This window comes from Hyla sarda, chromosome 3 (assembly GCF_029499605.1).
Source record: "Hyla sarda isolate aHylSar1 chromosome 3, aHylSar1.hap1, whole genome shotgun sequence".
In the NCBI taxonomy this organism is placed as follows: domain Eukaryota; kingdom Metazoa; phylum Chordata; class Amphibia; order Anura; family Hylidae; genus Hyla; species Hyla sarda.
The window spans coordinates 147,628,222-147,651,223 of NC_079191.1; the positions used below are offsets into that span (position 1 = coordinate 147,628,222).

General features: G+C 43.3%; 1 protein-coding gene across 1 annotated transcript in view; it reads left to right on the forward strand.

Annotated features, from left to right (window-relative positions):
• The window catches only part of NAALADL2 (N-acetylated alpha-linked acidic dipeptidase like 2), an 801,196-nt gene that overhangs the window by 175,803 nt on the left and 602,391 nt on the right, over positions 1-23,002 (forward strand). Inside the window, exon 4 of the mRNA XM_056565215.1 lies at positions 2,383-2,505. Coding sequence (XP_056421190.1) covers positions 2,383-2,505 — 123 coding nt within the window. The remainder of the gene's footprint in view (positions 1-2,382; positions 2,506-23,002) is intronic.

The following is a 23,002-nucleotide window of genomic DNA, read 5'->3' on the forward strand; positions in this document are numbered from 1 at the left end:
GAAGTAGCTGCTGACTGTCCTCTAGTAGATCATCCTCATTTAATAGTGGAGCTGAACCCACAGCATAAGATACTTCTGTGGGGGAGGGAACAGCATAGGACATAGGCATTTGGAGGACAGGGACTGCCCCTAGCCATGTAAAATGAGTGTTGTGTCTGAGGAACCCACCAACTGTTGACTGGGGGTGTCAGATGTCACTTGTGATGAAGTGGATGATCGTGTTAACAAATCGATGACGGCAGATGGGTTGCTGGTCGAGACACGACCGCTAGCTAATACCGAGAGCTCAGACCTACCTCTGCGACTCCTGTTGCCTCTCGCCCCTAGTCTGCCTCTGAATTTAGGCCTCTGCCATTTCTCTGTGCATGTCCTGGCACTTCTTTGCCTGACATACTTAGTGCGTGTATGAGGAGAGTACAATATGCTCCACTACTGTTAAAACAGTATTTGTCTACAACACCAGAAGATGTGTACTTTTGGCTTGCCTTTCACAGTATCTAATTGTAGCAAATGAAATCTCGGCACTCACTTCTTGCTTTATTGCAGTAGTATTTATTCACACAATTAAGCTTACAGCAATTAGACACATTTCAGGGGATTACCTTGTTCACACTAGTCTATACACACTCCGCTGTCTAAGCTGCCATTCATATCTGATTCCATGGGTCAAAAGACCTGGATTCTGGATTTTTGGAATGGCTATACAATAACAAAGCAAACAGTAACTAAATCAACATATATAATAGTATCACGTGTATTTAATGTTATGTGACCTCTTTTCCGAATCTGCAAGCAAACCTATGGTCCCATGATCTGCATTTAGATGGATGATCATACTAATCTTTGTGTTGCAGTATCTAAAAACAATAGAGAAACAAGGAAAGGTTAAAATACTGTAAATAATACATTCAAAATATTAATTACAATAGTTGGAATAATTCATAGTCTCGGTTTAGACCTCTGGGTTACAGAGTAGAGAACCTGAGACTAACATTATTTGCTGACTAGGATACCTACTGCCGAGACTTTGAGCGCATTATTAACAAATGATCCAAGGACATCATTTTACTTACTGTAGATAGAATACAGTGGGCAGTAGAAACGATCCGGAACGAGGTTTAGACCATTGAACAGTAGCTCAGTGATTCGCTGAAAAGTGAGGACTTTGCAGTGCTGAAGCAGACACTTGACGAGCAGCTGAAAATACACCACCAGGAAATAGAGATCCGGAAAAGAAAGAAGTACCTGCACGACACTGAAGACTATCGGAACAATAGGATTTACAGATGGCGAGACTCCTCTTACTCCCGACGCGGTGGAAGAAGATATGCCGGATGAGGCTATTCTCCCTCCAGTTCGGAGAGCGACCAGCCAAGGACCGGGAGAGAACATCGTCCCCCTTTTCAGGAGCGAGGACGCTGCGGAAGAGGAGGAGAGGTGGCCGCCATTATAGGAGACCCTGTAGGGGAACCTCCTTTGTTGTTAATATCTCATCAAGGTATCTAACAGTGGTGGAAATGGGGTTACTCCTGTTTGTGACTTTAATACATTCAAGACTGAAATGGACTTGGAGAGGTTTTATCGGAACATTAAACTTATAACATATTTTTCTGATAATCCTACAACAGAGATTACTGAGGATACAGAGAGACTTTCTTTGGAGACGTTTGGTCTGAGAACCAAAAGTCACTTTAACCCTCCAAAAACATTGCACTCAGTAGAGCCTTATGTACAGTTGGTCAGAAATGAAGTAGATAAGCTCTCTAAAGAGGTATATGAGGTATATCACAACCCAACCACCAGTGAGAAAAAAGCCCTGAGAGATTTAATGAATGACAAAAAAATTACTATAAAACCAGCGGATAAGGGTAGCTTACTGGTGGTTATGGACATATGTATTAAAGGGAGATTGTACGACAATTTTCAGATGTATCCACATACAATAAATTGGACATGAATCCTTTATCTAGAATATGGGGGCAATTTCCTTATTTAGAGAGAGGCATCATAGATAAGAAAATGTACACTTATCTGCTAAAGGAATCACCTGTAAACCTGTGTTATTTCCTTTGAACAAAAAATATTGAAATGTTAAGGTATCTTTACAGATAGAAGATTTCTAGCATACATTTTCAGCCTGAAAATAATTTCCACTGCTCTCAATTGCGTTGTTTTTTTGGGGGGGGGAAAGCACATTATTTAAGCTAATAGGACAGATGCAAAATAAAAAAATTAAAATGTTAGCCAAAAATTTTCCACAAGTTAAAAAATCTGAAATGCCATTACAACAGCACAGTAGTCCTCCTGTTATGTAAAAAAAAACCTAAAGTTGCAGCATTTTCCCAAATCTTGAATGTGTATATATTTTTCTCTTCTTTTTAGGGTGAAATTATAGATGTACAATATGGAACAGTCGAAGATCTACGGAGAGTAACACAGATAAAGCACATCTCCAAAAAATCTATTGCTTTATTAAAACTAGGATTTTTGCCATTATTATACAAGGTTAGTAAGAAGAAAAATATGCAACCATACTAATAACTCTATGTTTATGCTGACAGTAGGGGTCACAACATTTATTTTGCTCTCTGATGACCTTAGTAGTATTTCCCTTGGGGAAAAAAAGAGACCTGATAGACGCATTATAAATCAATGGAGATTAACCATATCAGTCATGACTCCACTGTGAACAGGACATAATGTGCCAAGTGTATATAAAATAAAAAAGAGGTGTAAAGGGGTACTCCCACCCTAGACATCTTATCCCCTATCAAAAGGATAGGGGATAAGATTTCTGATGGCAGGGGTCCCGCCGCTGGGGACCCCCGCAATGTTACATGCGGCACCCACCTGTTTCTTGTCCGGAAGCGCTGGAGGGTCTCGGTCGCGACCACATGAATGGAAGTCCGTGACGTCAGGACTCCGCCCGTGTGACGTCACGCCCCATCCCCTCAATGCAAGTCTATTGGACGGCCGTCACGCCCCCTCCCATAGACTTGCATTGAGGGGACGGGGCGTGACATCACACGGGGCGGAGTCCTAATGTCCCGGACTTCCCTTCACATGGTCGTGACCGAGACCCTCCAGCGCTTACGGACAAGAAACAGGTGGGTGCCGCATGTAACATTGCGGGGGTCCCCAGCGGCGGGACCCCTGCCATCAGAAATCTTATCCCCTATCCTTTTGATAGGGGATAAGATGTCTAGGGTGGGAGTACCCCTTTAAGTAAAAAAATAAATAAATAACTATTTACCTTAATATACAAGGCACAACAATGGCATAAAGTATATACTCAATATTTTATAACAGATTGAGTAATTTTTCTAAGTTACCTACATTTTGAATTAGGTGCCTAAAAGTCTCAACAAAAATGCAGTTTTCACCGATGCTCTCCACAACTCGTAGCTGTGCATTAGGAGATGGCGTTTTCCGCTCCGTCACCATAACACAAAACTTAGTGTGTAGTGTGATTCCATGATACTTGGTCTTGCTCAATTTGACATATGCATACATCCTTGCGCTCTCCTGCATAGCTCAATCTGGAGCCAGGATCCCGCTGCTGAGAACAAGATTGCACTGGTTTCAGCAGCATTAACCCCATAGATGCTGTGATCAGTCCTGAAAAGGGCATCTATGGTACTGACAGAGGGAGGGTGCTTCTCCTATTCACCAATGACAACCCAATGATGCGATTACGGGGTCCCGCTGCTTGCCATGGCAGTAGGAGCCCAGCTGATGCCCTCCTGTCTGCCTAGTATGGCAGCCTGTGAGGTCCAGCCATAGGCTGGATTGCACAGGCTGAGTGCCAGGTTATTCTGACAGTTATCATGTGCTGCCGTATAGATGTTCTGCAGGAAAAAAGTGATAAGTATAAAAACATTGCACACAAATAAAAGGGAAAAAAAGGATTTTGCTGTGAAAAGAAAAAAGAACATAAAAAGCTATATAAATTGGGTACCACCATAATCATACTTACCAATATAATAAAGATAACATAATTGTTTACTGCAAAGCGATTGCAGCCTGAAATTTTCAAATTTTTCACAAAAAATGCTGCATGCATTAACAAAGATTTACCACTTATATAAAGCACAATAGCTCTGATTTACTATTGTAAACCCGGCATGTTTGGTCGAGTTGTGTGCCAGAAAAAAAACAACTAGCTATCCATTTTACTGAGAAAACCCAAAAAAGGGATGTGGCGCCAAAAAGGGGCATGCTCCTGACATTTATTACAAAAACCCTACATATTTACTTAGGTTTCCACAGAAAATGTGGTGGATTTGAGCTGAAGAAAACCAGACAGATCAGAGCATGTGTAAAAAAGCAAAATGTAAGGAAAAGCACAAAGTACTGGGAAACCTTAATAAATACTGTGGAAAAAAAAACTGTAGGTAATGAAAACCTACAAAGAAAATTTCACTCCACTCTTAGTAAATCAGAGCCAATATGTCACGAAAAAAATCTCAGAATTGTGTCGTTCAGTAAAACCATGGTATTACCACTTGAAGAGACACATGACACATTTGAAAAATTGGGCCCGGTCATGAAGGTAAAAAAGGTGGCGGCCTTAAGGGGTTAATTAGAAGTTAAGTGTTATTTCAGGGTAGGGTCACATGTGCCATATTTTCTGCTGTGTATTGTCTTACCCGTTGAAGTCAATGGGAAGCAAAATCAGCTGCAGAAAATATGCAGAAAAATATGGCATGTGTGAACCTACCCTTTTATTGTGAAAAAAAAAAGCTAATTATAGAGGGTTTTGTGTCACATTTGTGCACTTTCTTTCAAATCCTGTTACTACTCCCCAAAATGGAAACAATTTTTCACAGCTTGTAAAAAGCCATTGCTTTTTCATTTTCCAGTCACAAAACCTGTTGTTACTCCGAAAAAGGGATAATTTTTGGACCACTTGGAAAAAGCCATTGCTTCTTTCAATACCTGTTTTGGACATTCATTTTAAAAAGCATAATCAATTTGCTAGTGCAATGTATTTTTATTCAACCTGTTAGGTTACAACTGGGTACCATCCGTATACCCATAACCATACATGTTGACGTAACTTTGACATTAACATTACCTCCATTCCCCAGTGTTCGGAACATTTTAGTTCCGAATGCTGGTGCAGGCTTCGCCACTCCCCCTCGTGATGTCACGTCATGCCCTGCCCCCTCAATGCAAGTCTATGGGAGGGGGTGTGGTGGCTGTCACTCCCCCTCCCATAGACTTACATTGAGGGGGCAGGGTGTGGTGTCACGAGGGTCAGAGCATGACATGACGAGGGGGCATGGTGACCCCCGAAGTCAGCGCCAGGAATCGGAACTAAATTTTCCAAACACTGGGGAATGGAGTACCCCTTTAAAACTAGTTCCACAGTGCATACATACACTCCTAGGTGACATACATGGCTTTTAGGGCTCTTGGACAGTATAGTTTGATGAACCAGCAATATAAATGTCCCCTCACAGCAACTCAGGAAACTATAAGGCAGCTGGTAGAGTCTGCAATAGGCTACCTACCATCATAAATTACAGTTGTTATTATTATTATTATCTTTTTTTTTTAACTGCCTCTGAAGTTTTGAGCCAAGAATTTGGAAATAGAAAGTAAGCACTTTACTTTTCCTTAAAGGGGTATTCCAGGAAAAAAACTTTTTTTATATATATCAACTGGCTCCAGAAAGTTAAACAGATTTGTAAATTACTTCTATTAAAAAATCTTAATCCTTTCAGTACTTATGAACTTCTGAAGTTAAGGTTGTTCTTTTCTGTCTAAATCCTCTCTGATGACACCTGTCTCGGGAAACACCCAGTTTAGAAGCAAATCCCCATAGCAAACCTCTTCTAAACTGGGCGTTTCCCGAAACAGGTGTCATCAGAAAGGATTTAGACAGAAAAGAACAACTTTAACTTCAGAAGCTCATAAGTACTGAAAGGATTAAGATTTTTTAATAGAAGTAATTTACAAATCTGTTTAACTTTCTGGAGCCAGTTGATATATATATATATATATATATATATATATATATATAAAAGTTTTTTCCTGGAATACCCCTTTAAAGAGAAACTGACAGCTATATCACTGGCACTAAACCCAAAATACAGGGTTATAGTGCTGGTGAATAGCTGTAAAAAGAATGGCTACTTACATGTATGGCTGCCGTATTTCTTGTGCCCATTTCTACATCAGCTGGCATTGCATAGCTCTGCACAATGGAGGAGCCAGCTCGCCCAGCTCCTGTGCCTCATCAATATTCCCTTCCCGGCCTGCCCCCTTTCACGACTTTAGAGTCTGCTGGGAGGGGGAAGGCGGGGGGTTGGTTTGAGGTGGTGAGCACTCTACTCCTAGCTACACCCAACTTCTGTTCACCCATCTCCTCTTTTTACAGCTATTCACCCGCACTATAACCCAATATATTGGGTTTAATGCCAATTAAATATCTGTAAGTTTCTCTTGAATGCTGCATCCACTTCTGCCTTTGGCTTTAAAACATATTTTTTTGTATCAATTCCTCATGGTTTTCAGGTTTTCTGCTTGCAATCAGCTAATCAGAACATTCACCACTTACATTTATTGAATGATAATCAGTCCTGGGAGGATGATGATCACATAGGTGTATGGTTCATTACCAGACTGTTCTCATAACTCTTCTGTAACTACTGTATAATCTGCTCTGCACCTCTGTGTCCATCACAGGCCCCTGACATTTATTTGTTTACATGAATTCCATAATGAAGGTTCCTATTGAATGACTCTTAAACTTTATTTATTACAAACATCTATTGAAGAATTGGATAACCTGTAATTATACAATAATAATCTCTATCAATGCTATTTTCCTAAATATATCATCACAATTTGACAATTTTTTTGCAAATTATATAAGTTTAGCTTGTGGAGACCATAGTAGAAGTGCACTTGAGAGATCCTGGACACAAACAAATATTTAATTGATGCTTTCCATGACCAGCCATGTATTTTTTACATTGGTAGAACAGTGAACTTTCAGATTTGTTCCTACTGCATTGTATGCTGGAGGTACATTTATGAAAAATACTTTCCAAGTGTAACTCCAAAGGAACCATGCAACATATGCCACCTATTGGCACAGGGGGGAATTCAGTGTATTTGGAAAGGTTTTATATCTTTTCACTTTTTTCATATGTTAACCTGATGCTAAAATATAAAGAAATATATTTGTTACTTATTTTTCACTTAGTACCCCATAATGAGAATGTAAAAATTTAATTTGTTACATTTTTGCAAATTTATAAAAAAAAAATAATAAAATTTTTTTTTGCATATACATGGACTTTATGGGGGAGATTTATCAAAACCTGGAGAGGCAAAGTTGACCAGTGGCCCATAGTAACCAATCAGATCACTTCTTTCATTTTTAAAAGGACTTTTAACAGGCCTTGTTTAGAATGAAAGAAGCGATCTGATTGGTTGATATGGGCAACTGGGCAACTTTTCCTCTCCACAGCTTTTGATAAGGCTCCCCCTATATTTTCTGAGACAGTCCAACCTTATCTTTTTTGCATATTGGACATAATATACATGAGGAGAACATATAGTGGTTGAATGGGTAAAGATTACAGCATGTGCTGTCTTTTTCTCCTGCTATTAATAACGGTACCCAGCGGCCCCCATAATAGTAAATGGTAGCTGCCGGGACCCGCTGTTTGCCGTTGCTCTTTGTTATGAGAATGGCCGTAAAAGTCAGGAAAAAAAGAGACGGCTGTTCTTGACAGGGACCCACTGCAGTTGAAAAGAAGCCTAAAAAAGGGGTGACCTTGAACCAAGTAATCCTTCTAGCTGAGCTCAAATGATCCTGTATATAGCTGGAAGAAACTTACAGAAGGTCAAGCATCACTGCAACATTTCACATATGCACCTCTGTGCATATCATTGAATACCTCAGCCAGAGCTCAACCAAGGGGATTTTTTTTTTATTTTAGCAACATAATGTGAATCTGAAAACTTTCCTTAAACACCGTTGATCCAACAAGCACACCTCCAAGAGAAAGTTAGGATCAAGCATGGCGCTGGAAATCTTCAAAGACTAAAAGGATTTATTACCCATAATGCAATGCGTTTTGCGGCAACTCTGCTTCATCAGGCATTTGATGCCTGTTTAAGTGGAGTTGCCGCAATACCTGTTGTATTTTGGGTAATAAATCCTTTACTCTTTGAATAGTCCCAGCGCCTTGCTTGATCCTGACGTTCTCTTGGAGATGTTCTTGTTAGATCTGCTGTTTACCATGTCAGGAGCAGATGCAGGGTCTTGTTTGCTCCTTTGATTTGCGCTGTTACCATAGTTGAACGTGGACAGTACAACCACCATTGGTGAGCACCAGTTATCTCTGGTTTTTAATATATGTGGTTCATACATTATCATACTATGGAGCTCTTGTTCCCTCTGTTTTAGTTGCTTAAACACTGTTGTCATCAAAGGACTTTCTTATAAAAAAAAATTATAAGTATGGTATACATTTTTTGGGGAATGTTCTTGTATTAAAAAGCTTAGTGAACTACACTATACAACATGTTATATCACTGAGCACTCATTTGTCATGTCTATAGAACACATGTATGACTAATGCAGAACACTTACTGCAGATGCAATAACAAAAGGTGTATCAATGGGGAATGGTGGTGGGTCACATCTATACTGTTTTTTAGAGATGAACAAATTTTTGAAAAATTTGATTCGGCCAATTCACCGAATTTTCCCCAAAAATGTGTTTCTATCCAAATTTATTTGTGGCAAATCGTTATTAAAAACAGCTATTTGTGGACTACAGAGAGCCTCAATAGGGGTTTAGAGCACTTTGCCTTACTGTAACATGCATAGGGTATGTGCTGGTTTAGTGAAATAACACTATTATTCAGTATGACATTCAGATCAGAGCCATCGCTATTGGAAACACTGTCGCAGAGCTGCACAGTGACAGAGCCTGGAGGTGGCATCAGTATGATGAGACCATATAGCAGCTAAATGACACAGCTTGGAGGTGGCGGCAGCATGAGGAAAACATATAGTGGCTGAATGACACAGCCTGGAGTTGGTGGCAGCATGAGGAGACCACATAGTGGCTGAATGACACAGCCTGGAGTTGGCAGAAGAATATAGTGGCTTAATGACACAGCCTAGAGTTGGCAGCAGCATGAGGAGAACATATAGTGGTTGAATGACACAGTAAGGAGGTTGCAGAAGCATGAGGAGACCATATAGTGGCTGAATGACCCAGGGTGGAGGTGGTGGCAGCATGAGGAGACCAAATAGTGCCTGAATGACACAGGCTGGAGGTGGCATTAGAATGAGGAAAACATATGGTGACAGTATAAGACAGCTTGGAGTTGGCATCAGCATGAGGAGAACATATGGTGGCAGAATGAGACAGCTTGAAGGTGGCAGCAGCAGCATCAGGAGTGCTGAAAGTGATCCAGTTACAGAGTGGTGCCGTGGGTGGCAATACCAGTACCCGATGCTGAAGGTGGGTAAAAAAAGTAAAACCTGGCATCAGATGTGTGGTATCAGGCGAATGGCAGGATCAGAATAGTAGCTGAGGCAGGTAGGCAGAAGAAAACAATCTCTATTGTAAGTGTTTGTGTGCACAGGTAAGTATTGAGGATATGCAGTACGTAAAACTTAACTTTTAATAATATGCTTAGGATAATATATATATATATATATATATATATATATATATTTTTTTTTTTTTTAAACAAACAAAAGTAAAGGTGTGCAAAAAACACCATGTGCCACCTACACCACCAAGTATTGATGTGATGAAAAGACCTTTAAAAGTTGATAGAGAAAAACGTATGGTTCATTGTAACTGGTGGGGGTAAAAACTTCCTCTGTAAGGCCCTACTCCCGCATTATTAATTCCCTTCTTGGCAAGTGTTACTCAACCTAAAAAGGGCGGCCCCACACAGGAACCTCTCCCTATTTCCACCTACGAACATGCTATTTCCCAAGGTTTTTAGATGGAAATAGGGATTGGTTCCTGTATGGGGCCGCCGGTAACCGTCTCTGGTCTCCGCTGTGATCCTCTTTCTGGTTGCCGGTGGTCGGAGAATCATACTGCGCTCAGCCAATCACCAGCCGCAGTGAAGTCCGACTCGGCCGGCGATAGGCTGAGCGCAGTGTGAGAACGCTTCAGGACACAAATTTCTTCACTACATCGGCACCTAATGCCGGGGCCGAAAACGTCATACTGCCGCTCAGCCTATTGCCGGCCGAGTCGGAATGTCACTGCGGCTGGTGATTGGCTGAGCGCAGTAAGACTCTCCAACCACCGGCAAGCAGGAAGAGGATCGTGGCGGAGACCAGAGCCGGTTATCGGAGGCCCCAGGATAGCGGAGGAAGGTATGTACATCTTTATTTTTTTACTGCCGGCAGTATGGGGGACAATTTTTATATTCCGGAGTTCTCCTTTAATTCCCTTCTTAGCAACTGTTACTCACCTTAAAAAGGGTGGCCACACACAGGAAACTCTCTATTTCCACTTAAGAACCCTGGGAAATGGCAGTGTTTGTAAGGGGAAGTAGAAAGAGGTTCTTGTGTGGGGCCGCCCTTTTTTTATTTTTTCCTTGCCAATAAAGGAATTAATAATGCAAGGGTAGGGCCATACAGGGGAAGTTTTCACCCCCACCGGTTACAATGGACCATATGTTGTTCCCTTCCACCTTTTAGATGTCTTTACATGACATCAATACTTGGTGGTGTAGGTGGCACATGGTGTTTTTTGCACATCTTTCCTTTTGTTTGATGTAAAAAAAATTGGGTCCATATATTTTATTCTAAGCATATTATTAAAATTAAAGTTTTACGTAATGCATATCCTCAATACTTACTTGTGGTCTGATGCGGAGGAATGTCTGTAACTGGGGAGCAGTGCCTTAAATAAGTTTAGCACTATCCATATTTGTGAAGTGTTGGTGTGGCACCATGGTCAATCTACTCTGATGCATCAGGCATTGGTGGGTGGAAATCCTAGCTGATCCATGCCTGATTAATCTTCACAAAGGTCAGTTTCTCCACATTTTTCGTGAACAGACAAGTTCTCCTTGGGGTTACTATAGCCCCCACTGCACTAAACACCCGCTCTGATGGCACACTACTGGCCAAGCAGGACAGCTTTTCCAGTGTAAACTCTGCTAGTTGCGGCCACAAATCATGTTTTTCTGCCCAGAAGTCAAGCAAATCTTCAAGGTGTATTGGCTTGGTCATGTCAAGGTATGCCACCACCTGCTGGTTCAGGTCCTGCTCCAGGTCTACCTACTGCTGATGAGTTGCTTCACTATGCAGGCGAAGAAAGGTACTCATCAGTGACTGTAGACTCAGGCTGCTGCTGATGGAGCTGGTACTGCTCCTGCCACCCTACCCCTCCCCAGCAGCCATGGCAATGGAAGGTGAGAACAGAGGGCTCTCCGAGTTAGACCTGTGAGAGGATGGACGATGGCGCAGAGAGGCATCGGCCAACTGACTACGTAGGATGCCTCTGTAGTAGGTCAGTTTGTCCTCCCTCTCAGTGGGTGTAAAAAATCCCCTCCACTTTGTGACGGTATCAAGGGTCCAATAAGGTGGAGAGCCAGAAGTCATCACGCTGCCGAATGGTGACAATTTGGTGGTCACTACGCAAGCAAGTGAGCATGCATCGTGCCATTTGTGCAAGTAACTCGGAAAGACCTCCCTGCCTCCATCTTCACTGCATACTGCCTGTTACGCCGAGCGCTCAGGGTCCCTGCTCCTCCCCGGAGCGCTCGCGGCGTTCTCCTCTCTGCAGCGCCCCGGTCAGACCTGCTGACCGGGAGCGCTGCACTGACATTCACGATGGGGATGCGATTCGCATAGCGGGACGCGCCCGCTCACGAATCGCGTCCCAAGCCACTTACCCAGTCCTCGGCTGTCACGTTCTGGCGCGCGCGGCTCCTCTCTCTAGGGCGCGCACACCAGCTCTCTAAGATTTAAAGGGCCAGTGCACCAATGATTGGTGCCTGGCCCAATCAGTCTAATTAGCCTCCACCTGCTCCCTGTCTATTTAACCTCACTTCCCCTGCACTTCCGTGCCCGATCTTGTTGCCTTGTGCCAGAGAAAGCGTTTAGTGTTGTCCAAAGCCTGTGTTCCAGACCTTCTGCTATTGCTATTGACTACGAACCTTGCCGCCTGCCCCAACCTTCTGCTACGTCTGACCTTGCCTCTGCCTAGTCCTTCTGTCCCACGCCTTCTCAGCAGTCAGCGAGGTTGAGCCGTTGCCGGTGGATACGACCTGGTTGCTACCGCCGCAGCAAGACCATCCCGCTTTGCGGCGGGCTCTGGTGAAAACCAGTAGCAACCTAGAACCGGTCCACCGACACGGTCCACGCCAATCCCTCGCTGACACAGAGGATCCACATCCAGCCTGACGAATCCTAACACTGCCACAGTGTGTCTAGGTCCTCTGTCTCACATTCCTCATAACCCTTTAGCTCCTCTGGCTGCTCCTGCTCCTCCTCTCCTATCAGATGACTAGAAAAACCGCCCATGTCGCGAAACCTAAACTGTGCTCCACTGTGCCCCTCTCCCTCCTCCTCCTCCAGTTCAGCCCCCACAGGGCAAATGTGGCCATGAGATGTAGGCGCCACATCTCTAGTGCCCTAACCAGCCATCGTCTCCAACAAGTTTTCTAGTAGAGGAATGATGTTGTTCATCCCATAATACTGGCGACTGACTAATAATGTGGCTTCCTCAAAGGGCCTGAGGAAAGGGCATGTGTCACGTATGAGCTGCCACTGGTTGACATTGAAGTTACACAGGGGAGCCCCCCCCATCCGTTAAGATCATCAAGAAATAGGTGATGACTTTTCTCTGTTTGTATAGTCGATCCAACATATGGAGGGTGGAATTCCAACGTGTGGAAACGTCGCAAATCAGATTATGTTGTGAGATGCCATTCTGACGCTGCAGCTCAAGGAGGGTGCGCTTTGCGGTACGATTGGCTGAAGTGCATGCAAAGTTTCTTTCCCATTGTTATGATGTCTTGCAGATGGAAGGAACACTTCAGGAACTGCTTGAAAACCTGATTCAACACATGTGCCATGAAGGGCACATGGCTCAGGCTTCCTTGTCGCAGTGACCCGTTGACGGTCACCATGGTTCCCATTTCCACTTTTTTCATGGAGTAAGCCATGATTCAATTTCTTGATGAATGACTTTTAGCAGTTCCTCCCTGTGTGACTCCATTCGCCGAGGCAAATCATGTGAAGAAAGGCGTGACACCGCTGTACCCTGCACACATAGTATGCTGGAAGGACACTGAGACTTGTCTGTGCACTGGAGGTTGAGGAAACATTGGGGGATGAGGAGACAGAGTCACACACTGTCACAGGACCAATGGCATGAGAGTGCTGAGGCAGAACCTGTCCAAGTTGCCGTTGTGGCTGTGCAGGAACCACATTCACCCAGAGGGCCTTAAAGGACATGTATTGTCCCTGACCTTACTTACAGCTCCAGACGGTGATGCTGCCGTGCACTTTGGTACACACCGACAGGCTTAAGGACTTGCCCACCTTCTGTTCCACAAAATTGTGCAGGGCTGGTACTGCCTTCTATGTAAAGAAATGATGACTTGGGACTCTCCACCTCGACTCTGCACAAGCGATTCTCTGAAAAGTGAGAGACTGCAGCACCAGCAACTTGGACCGGAGCACATTCAGCTTCTGTGCCGTTGGATGAGTGGGCGCATACTGTTTTCTCTTGGACATGGCTTTGCCGATGGATTGCTGGTGGAATGACTGAGTAGTAGGAGGAGCAGGAGCATGTGGAGCAGAAGATTGGTATATCACACAGCTCCCTTCGGCTGAGGTGGTGGATTCTTGACTGGCTGAAACAGGGAGTGGCATTGGAACCATTGGGACCCTGGCCACACTTCACCTCCTTGCGACACATCTTGCATGTGGCCATGTTAACCTCCTCCGGATGCTTGACAACAAACTGCCACACCACAGAGTAGCTGATTTTCCCACCAACAGTCCGCACTGATTGACTGCTACTGCCACTACTATTTCACTACCTCCCGGAAAAATAGGCTGCTACAAAGCAGGTGGTCTACCCTGGGCACGTTTGGCTCCAAACTTTCTACTTCTGCCACCATGCTGACTGCCAACAATACTACCACCTTGCTGGCTCAGCTGCATCCTCACAGGCAACCCTCATCTCCTGATGTTGATGATGAAGCCCCTTATGCACTCTGCTCCCAAGTGCGATCGGCTTCATCATCTTCGAGTTGTGTCTGCACATCACTGATGTCCTCCTTAGGTTCCTCAACAGTGTCTGCCTCAGAAGCCTGAATGTTCGCAACACCACCTCAAATGCCACTCTCCTCACCACTACTTGCCCGCCTAGCGGAGGAAGCTTTGGATGTCTCTTCCACTTCTTGGCCGGGCAGTAACTGCTGACTGTCCTCTAGATTGTCCTCAATAAATAGTGGAGCTGAACTCACAGCATAAGATACTACTGTGAGGGAGGGAACAGCATAGGACATAGGCAATGGGAGGACAGGGACTGCTCCCTGGCAATGCCAACTGAGGGTTGTGTCTGAGGAACCCACCAACTGTTGACTGGGGGTGTCAGATGTCACTTGTGATGAAGTGGATGACCGTGTTAACCAATTGATGATGGCAGATGGGTTGCTGATGTAGACCCGACCGCTAGCTGATGCCAGCAGCTCAGTCCTCTCGCTGCGACTCCTGCTGCCACTCGCCCCTAGTCTGCTGCGACCTCTGCCTGAGGAATTTAGATCTCTGCCTCTCCTCTTTGCACGTCCTTGCACTTCTCTGCCTGACATACTTAATGCGTATATGAGGGGAGTACAATACACTCCACTAGGCTTAAACAGTATTTGTGTACAACACCAGCTGGTGTGCACTTTTGGCTGGCCTTTCACAGTATCTAGACCCTTAAGACTTTAACAGGAACAGAATAGTACACCACTTAGATGTAGGTATGTGGCATGCACTTATGAGGGAAGGACAATGTGCTGCAGTACGCTTAAAAAAGTATTTGTGTACAACACCAGCTGGTTTGTACCTTTGGCTGGCCTTTCACAGTATCTAGGCCCTTTAACCCCTTGAGGACTCAGCCCATTTTTACCTTAAGGACCCGAGCATTTTTTGCACCACTGTCACTTTAAGCATTAATAACTCTGGGATGCTTTTACTTTTCATTCTGATTCCAAGATTCTTTTTTCATGACATATTTTATTTTATGTTGGTGGTAAAATTTAATCGATACTTGCATAATTTCTTGGTAAAAAAAATTTAAAAATTTTATGAAAAATTTCAAAAATTTTGCATAAATTTCACTTTGAAATTCACTTCTTATAAGGAAAATGGACATCCCAAATAAATTATATATTGATTCACATGTAAAATATGTATACTTTATGTTTGCATCATAAAGTTGACATGTTTTTACTTTTGTAGGACATCAGAGGGCTTAAAAGTTCAGTAGCAATTTTCCAATTTTTAACAAAATGTAAATTTGTAAGGGACCAGTTCAGTTTTGAAGTGGATTTGAAAGGCCTTCATATTAGAAATACCCCATAAATGACCGCATTATAAAAAAAAATGCGCCCCTTAAATTATTCTAAATGACATTCAGAAAGTGTGTTAACCCTTTAGGTGTTTCACAGGAATAGCCGCAATGTGAAGGAGAAAATTCAAAATCTTCAATTATTTACACTCGCATGTTTTTGTGGACCCAGTTTAGTTTTTTTTTACAAGAGGTAAAAGGAGAGAAATCACCCTAAAATTTGTAACTCAATTTCTCTTGAGTAAGGAAATACCTAATATGTGGATGTTAAGTGCTCTGTGGGGGAACTAGTAGGCTTAGAAGGGAAGGAGAGACAATGGGATTTTGAAGAGTGAGTTTTTTTGAAATAATTTTTGGGGGGCATGTCACATTTAGGAAGCCCCTATGGTGCCAGAACAGCAAAAAATAAAAAACACATGGCATACTTTTTTGGAAACTACACCCCTAAAGGCACGTAACAAGTTTTACAGTGGGCCTTATCACCCCACAGGTGTTTGATGACTTTTTGTTAAAGTTGGATGTGTAAATTAAATTTTATTTCACTAAAATGCAGTCCCCCCCCCCCAAATTACAAAATACATTTTTACTAAGAGTAATAGGAGAAAATGCCCACCCAAATTTGTAACCCCATCTCTTCTGAGTATAGAAATACCCCATGTGTGGACATAAAGTGCACTGCGGGCGCACTATAATGCTCAGAAGAGGAGGAGTCTCATTTGGCTTTTGGAAAGAATATTTTTCTGAAATGGTTTTTGGGGGGCATGTCCCATTTAGAAAGCCCCTATGGTGCCAGAACATCATAAAATGTCCCACATGGCACAATATTTGGGAAACAACACCCCTCAAGGAACGTAACAAGGGGTACAGGGAGCCTATACACACCACAGGTGTTTGACAAATTTCCACTAAAGTTGGACGTGAAAATGAAAAATGTGATTTTTTTTACTAAAATGCTGATGTTACCCCAATTTTATTTATTTTTACAAGGAGTAATAGGAGAAAAAGCTTCACAAAATTTTTAACCCCGTTTGTTCTGAGTATGGAAATACCCCGTATGTGGATGTAAAGTGCTCTGCGGGCAAACAACAATCCGCAAAAGAGAGGGAGCGCCATTGAGCTTTTGGAGAGAGAATTTGGTTGGAATGAAGGCCATGTGCGTTTATAAAGCCCACGTGGTGCCAGAACAGTGGATTCACCCACATGTGACCCAATTTTGGAAACTACACCCCTCACAGAATGTACATTTTTCATTTTCATGGACCACTGTTCCAAAAATCTGTCAGACACCTATGGGGTGTAAATGCTCACTGTACCCCATATTACATTATGTGAGGGGTGTAGTTTACAAAATGGGGTCACATGTGAGGGGGGTTCCACTATTCTGGCACCATGGGGGCTTTTTAAACGCACATAGCCTTCAATTTCGGACACATTCTATTTCAAAAAGCCCAATGGCGCTCCTTCTCTTCTGAGCATTGTAGTTTGCCCACAGAGCGTTTTACATCCAGATATGGGGTATTTAAATACACAGAAGAAATAGTGTTACAAATTTTGGGGGGCTTTTTCGTATTACCCCTTGGGAAAATGAAAAATTTGGGATAACACCAGCATTTTAGTGAAAAAAATAAAAAAAATTAATTTTTCATGTCCAAATTTTACGAAAATTCTTTAAACACCTGTGGGGTGTTAAGGCTCACTATACCCCTTTTTAAGTTCCGTGAAGAGCATAGATTCAAAAATGTAGTCACATGTGGGTGTTTTTTTTTTTGGCATTTATGTCAGAATCGCTGTAAAGATCAGCCACCCCTGTGCAATTATCCTCAAATGTACATGGCGCTCTCATTCCTGAGCCTTGTTGTGTGCCCACAGGACATTTTACATCCACCTATAGGGTATTTTCGTACTCAGAAGAAAATGTGTTACAAATTTTGGGAGTCTTTTTTCCTTTTACTTCTTGTGAAAATGAAAAGTATGGGGCACCAGCATGTGAGTGTAATTTTTATTTTATTTTTTTCACAATAACATGCTGGAGTAGACCCCAACTTTACCTGTTCATAAGAGGTAAAAGGAGAAAAAGACCCCCAAAGTTTGTTCGGCAATTTCTCCCGAGTACGGAAATACACCATATATGGCCCTAAACTGTGACCTTGAAATACGACCGGGCTCCGAAGTGAGAGAGCGACATGCACATTTGAGGCCTAAATTAGGGATTTGCATAGTGACAGACTCGAATGCAAGAATTATACTTGCCTCTGGTACCAAAATTACCCTACGGCATTGTTTCCCAAACAGGGTGCCTCCAGCTGTTGCAAAACTCCCAGCATGCCTGGACAGTCAATGGCTGTCCGGCAAAACTGGGAGTTGTTGTTTTGCAACAGCTGGAGGCTCAGTTTTAGAAACCGTGCCGTACCAGACGTTCTCATTTTTATTGAGGGGGAGGGGGGTAAATGTGTAGGGGTATGTGTATGTGTAGTGTTTTACTTTTTTTGTGTGTAGTGTAGTGTTTTTGTAGGGTACATTCACACCGGCGGGTTCACACCGAGTTTCCCGCTGGGAGTTGGAGCTGCAAACTCACTGTAAACCCCCGCCCGTGTGAATGTACCCTGTACATTCCCATGGGGGGGGGGGGGGGCAAACCTCCAGCTGTTACAAAACTACAACTCCCAGCATGCCCTTTGGCTGTCTGTGCATGGTGGGGGTTGTAGTTATGCAACAGCTGGGGGCACACTGGTTGCAAAACACAGAGTTTGTTACTTAACTCAAAGTTTTGCAACCAGGTGCCTCCAGCTGGTGCAAAAGTACAACTCCCAGCATGTATGAACAGCCAAAGGGCATGCTGGGAGTGGTAGTTTGAAACAACTAGAGGCACACTGGTTGTGAAACACTGAGTTAGGTAACAAACTTTGTGTTTCGCAACCAGTATGCCTTCAGCTGTTGCGAAAACAACTCTCAGCATGCAGTGACAGCTGAAGGGCATGCTAGGACTTGTAGTTATGCAACAGCTGGAGGCACACTGGTTGCAAAACACTGAGCGTTTGTTACCCAACCTGTGTGCCTCCAGCTGTTGCAAAACTACAGCTCCCAGAATGCCCAGACAGCCGAAAAGCATGTTGGGAGTTTAAGTTTGGCAACATCTGAAGGGCTAGATGTTACAGAACTACAACTCCCAGCATGCCTGGGCAGTCTGGGCATGCTTGGAGTTGTAATTTTGCTGTATAGTGGTCTCCAAACTTACCACTGATCTTCACTGCTGCCTCCATCCAGGAGCGGACAGAGTGGGGATTTCAACTTTAACCCTCCTGCCCCGTACTGCCATTGGTCGGTCAGTCCTAACCGACCAATGGCAGGGGATAGGAGGAGGTGGCACCCCTGCCACTTCACTCCTATCCTTCATGGTGATCAGGCTGTCTCTGACAGCCCCAATTACCTTTATTCTCTGAGTGATTGGGTCACCAGATCTGAATTGATCGGCGATTTGCGTCGATCGCCAACATGGGGGATGATTTCAGCAGACACCCCCATCCGGTCCCGCCCAGTGAGCGGTGGGGAACGGAAATACTCAGGGCGTACAGGCATGCCCTGAGTCCTTAAGGACTCGGGAATGGAGGTGTACCCATACCCCCTGCATCCTTAAGTGGTTAAGACTTTAACAGGAACAAAATAGTACACTACTTAGATGAACGTATGTGGTATGCACTTATGAGGGGAGGACAATGCGCTCCAGTACGCTTAAAAATGTATTTGTGTACAACACTAGCTGTACACACCAGTGCTGCAGCACACAGCCGCTGTGTACTACACCCAAAATTGCACTTTCACTCTCAATCTCACTCTCTTCCCTGTCAGTGCTTCTAAGCAGGATTTGTGAATCACTGCTGTTCTGTGCAACACTGCTCTCTGTCCCTCTCTGTAATAGAACGCTGTAGTGATTGGGAGGTGAATCGCTGCTTTTAAAAAAGCTCTTCTATACAGGGCTTTGACATCACAGGGGTGTCTGTCTGCTAATAAGCTGCATGCTGCATGTGATTCAGGGTCATCCCACCTACCCTTGTTCCCGCCTTCCCAGGATTCCTTGCCCCCTGTCCTGACATGTGGATCCGCCATTTTAGATGCCCTGGAGCCTGGACCGCACTAAATGGAGTTTAATGGAGTGATTTGCGCAATTGAATTGCGGCGATATTCGCATTCATTGCAAATCAAATTTTTCCTGAAATTCGTAACAAATTCGGATTTGTCAGATTCTATTCGCTCATCCTTACTGTTTATAGTTTTAATCATGGTGTCTTGAGAAAATGTTTCTAATTATCAAAAATGTTGTGTTTAAATTTGTTTTCTGAATGAATGTTATGAATTTGTTTTACTTTCATGTTTTTGTTTTTCTGTAAATCTCTCTGAACATTGTTCATATTGTTGTTTCAATTTAAAGTGATCTGACTTGATTTTTTCCATTTTCTCTAGAATGATACTATAGTGTTTATACATTTCCCTAGCAGAAAATGTGTCAAAGGTATGGAGTGGCTTATCTTTGCTTTTAAGCACAAGCTTTTCTATATGTGGTGTTTAAAAGGCAAGCTATTATTTTTGAGGAGATTTACAGTACCAGCTCTTGCTGACCACTGCAGTAATAACCTCATTTTGACCTTTAGAAAATTGTGAACTAGCTTTGTTTCTTTAGTTCCAATGGAGTCTTCAGATTCCGCAGAGTGCTGAGATAACAATGTTCCAGTTATAACAATCACTTTCATATGATGGTTGTATGATACAAAACACTTTCCCCTGGGCTCATCCGTCAGATAACATCTATGTTTATCTGGAAAAAAAAAAATCTGCTATAAACTCTGTGTGTTACATCCAACCTGTCTATCTCATGTGAAGCATTCGACCAGACTAAAATAAAGCTATGTTATTATCTGTACATTCAAACAACCCAGGGTACATGGGGTAAAGCCAGCACCCAAAGTAACAAAAGCTTTAACAATTCAGAAGGAAAAAGCCCAAAATAGCAGTATGCAGGTTATATAAGATCTGTTACCGGATATGTTTTCTTGTTTTTATTGTGCTAATGAATAACATAATAAATAAGAAAGAAAGTTAACACAATGTTCCTTCAGTTTTGTGTTTACAGCTCTTAGACCTGTATGTATCTACGGTATCCACACTTCCTTCCAAATTTTCAATTTTTGCTAATAAGCAAAACACCAAAATGTCTAAAATTTTTAAAAAGTCCCACCATCCCCCTCCTAGCTGATATAACACAGGGAAAGAAGGAAGAAGAAAGTATATTTTAAAGGAGTACTCCGTTGCTGGTATTGGTTTTTAGCCCATGTCGCCATGTATTACTGTATGTTGATCTGTGGTATCCTGTTTTTAGGGACAGTATTGCGAAGGGTTTTGTGTCAGGCTTACCTTATGTTACGGCAGGAAGTTGTGTAGAACAGAGAGGCAAAACCATAAAAGAAACGGGTGGTAAAACAAACCAGACGATGCTGCAAGAACTACTTGCACTAATTTGCCGCAGTCCAAACTTGAAGCAGGAAATTTACTGTAAACCTGCCTGTGTGAATGTACCCTGTACGTTCACATGGGGGGGGGGGGGGCAAACCTCCAGCTGTTTCAAAGCTACAACTCCCAGCATGTACTGACAGACCGTGCATGCTGGGAGTTGTACTTTTGCAACAGCTGGAGGCACACTGGTTGGAAAACCTTCAGTTAGGTTCTGTTACCTAACTCAGTATTTTCCAACCAGTGTGCCTCCAGCTGTTGCAAAACTACAACTCCCAGCATGTACTGATCACCGAAGGGCATGCTGGGAGATGTATTTATGGAACAGCTCAAGGTACAAAACTACAACTCCCAGCATGCCGAGACAGCTGTTTGCTGTCTGGGCATGCTGGGATTTGCAGTTTTGCAGAATCTGGAGAGCTACAGTTTCTAGACCAGTGCACAGTGATCTACAAACTGTGGACCTCCAGATGTTGCAAAACTACAAATTCCAGCATGCCCAGACAGCAAACAGCTATGTGGTCATGCTAGGAGTTGTAGTTTTGCAAGATCTGGAGGGATATAGTTTAGAGACCATAATGGTCTCAAACTGTAGCCCTCCAGCTGTTGCAAAACTACATATTCCAGCATGCCCAAACAGCTGTCTGGGCATGTTTGGAGTTGTAGTTTTGCAACATCTGGAGGGCTACAGTGTAGAGACAACTTTATAGTGGTCTCAGACTGTAGCCCTCCAGATCAACTTACCGGCTTCCGTAGGATCCAGGGAGCCATCCTCTTCTGCCGCACGTCATCGCCGCCCGCCGATCTCCGTCGCCCGCAGCCTCCGGACGGGTAAGGGATCTTCGGCATTCGGTACCCGACGGTTTCCCCGTCCTGCCCCACCTATTGTGGGTGGGCAGGATGGGGAAAACGAAAGTAACCCCCCCCCCCGCCCCCGATCTGCTATTAGTGGTCGCGTCTAGACTCCAAGAGCAGGCATAGTAGGGGTGGCACCCCTGCCACCTCACTCATATCCCTTCAGGGGGATCGTATGTGTCTTAGACAACTGCGATCCCCTTTATATTCCGGGTCATCGGGTCACTATAGACCCGTATGACCCGGAATAGGCGCAAATCGCAAGTGTGAATTCACTTGCCATTTACGTGCCGAACGCCGACATGGGGGGTCTGATGACCCCCCTGGGCATTTGCACGGGGTGCCTGCTGACAGATATCATCAGTCACCCCGGTCCAGTTCCCATGGGCGTATGGATACGTCCTGGGTCCTTAAGTACCAGAAAGCCAGGTCCATACGCCCGAGGTCCTTAAGGGGTTAAATGTTTTTAAAAAAATTTAAAGGGAGAATTTATTGGAAAATAATAACTAATTTCTTACGTAGTTTTTTTTTCCACAGGCTTTGTAACATGATCCAGGCATGAGCAATCAAGCGGCAGAATCATTGATCAATGGTTTCCTATGAGAAACCACTGATCAATGTAAAAGACCAGTGTGTGCAGTGTTATAGCCCCCTATTGGAGCTATAACGTTGCAAAAAAAGTGAAAAAAAAAGTGATTAAGCATCATTTAGCCCCTTCCCTAATAAAAGTTTGAATCACTCCCCTTTTCCCATAAAAAAAAAAATTGTAAATAAAAATAAACATATGTGGTATCGCCGCGTGTGGAAATGTCCGAATTATAAAAATATATCGTTATATAAACCGCACGGTCAATGGCGTAAGCGTAACAAAAATTCCAAAGTCTATAATAGTGTATGTTTGGTCACTTTTTATATCATGAAAAAATGAATAAAAAGCGATCAATAAGTCCTATGAATACAAAAATGGTACAGCTATAGGGGTCATAAGATGACAATTTTGAACGTATAAATTTTCCTGCATGTAGTTATGATTTTTTCCAGAAGTACGAAAAAATCATACCTTT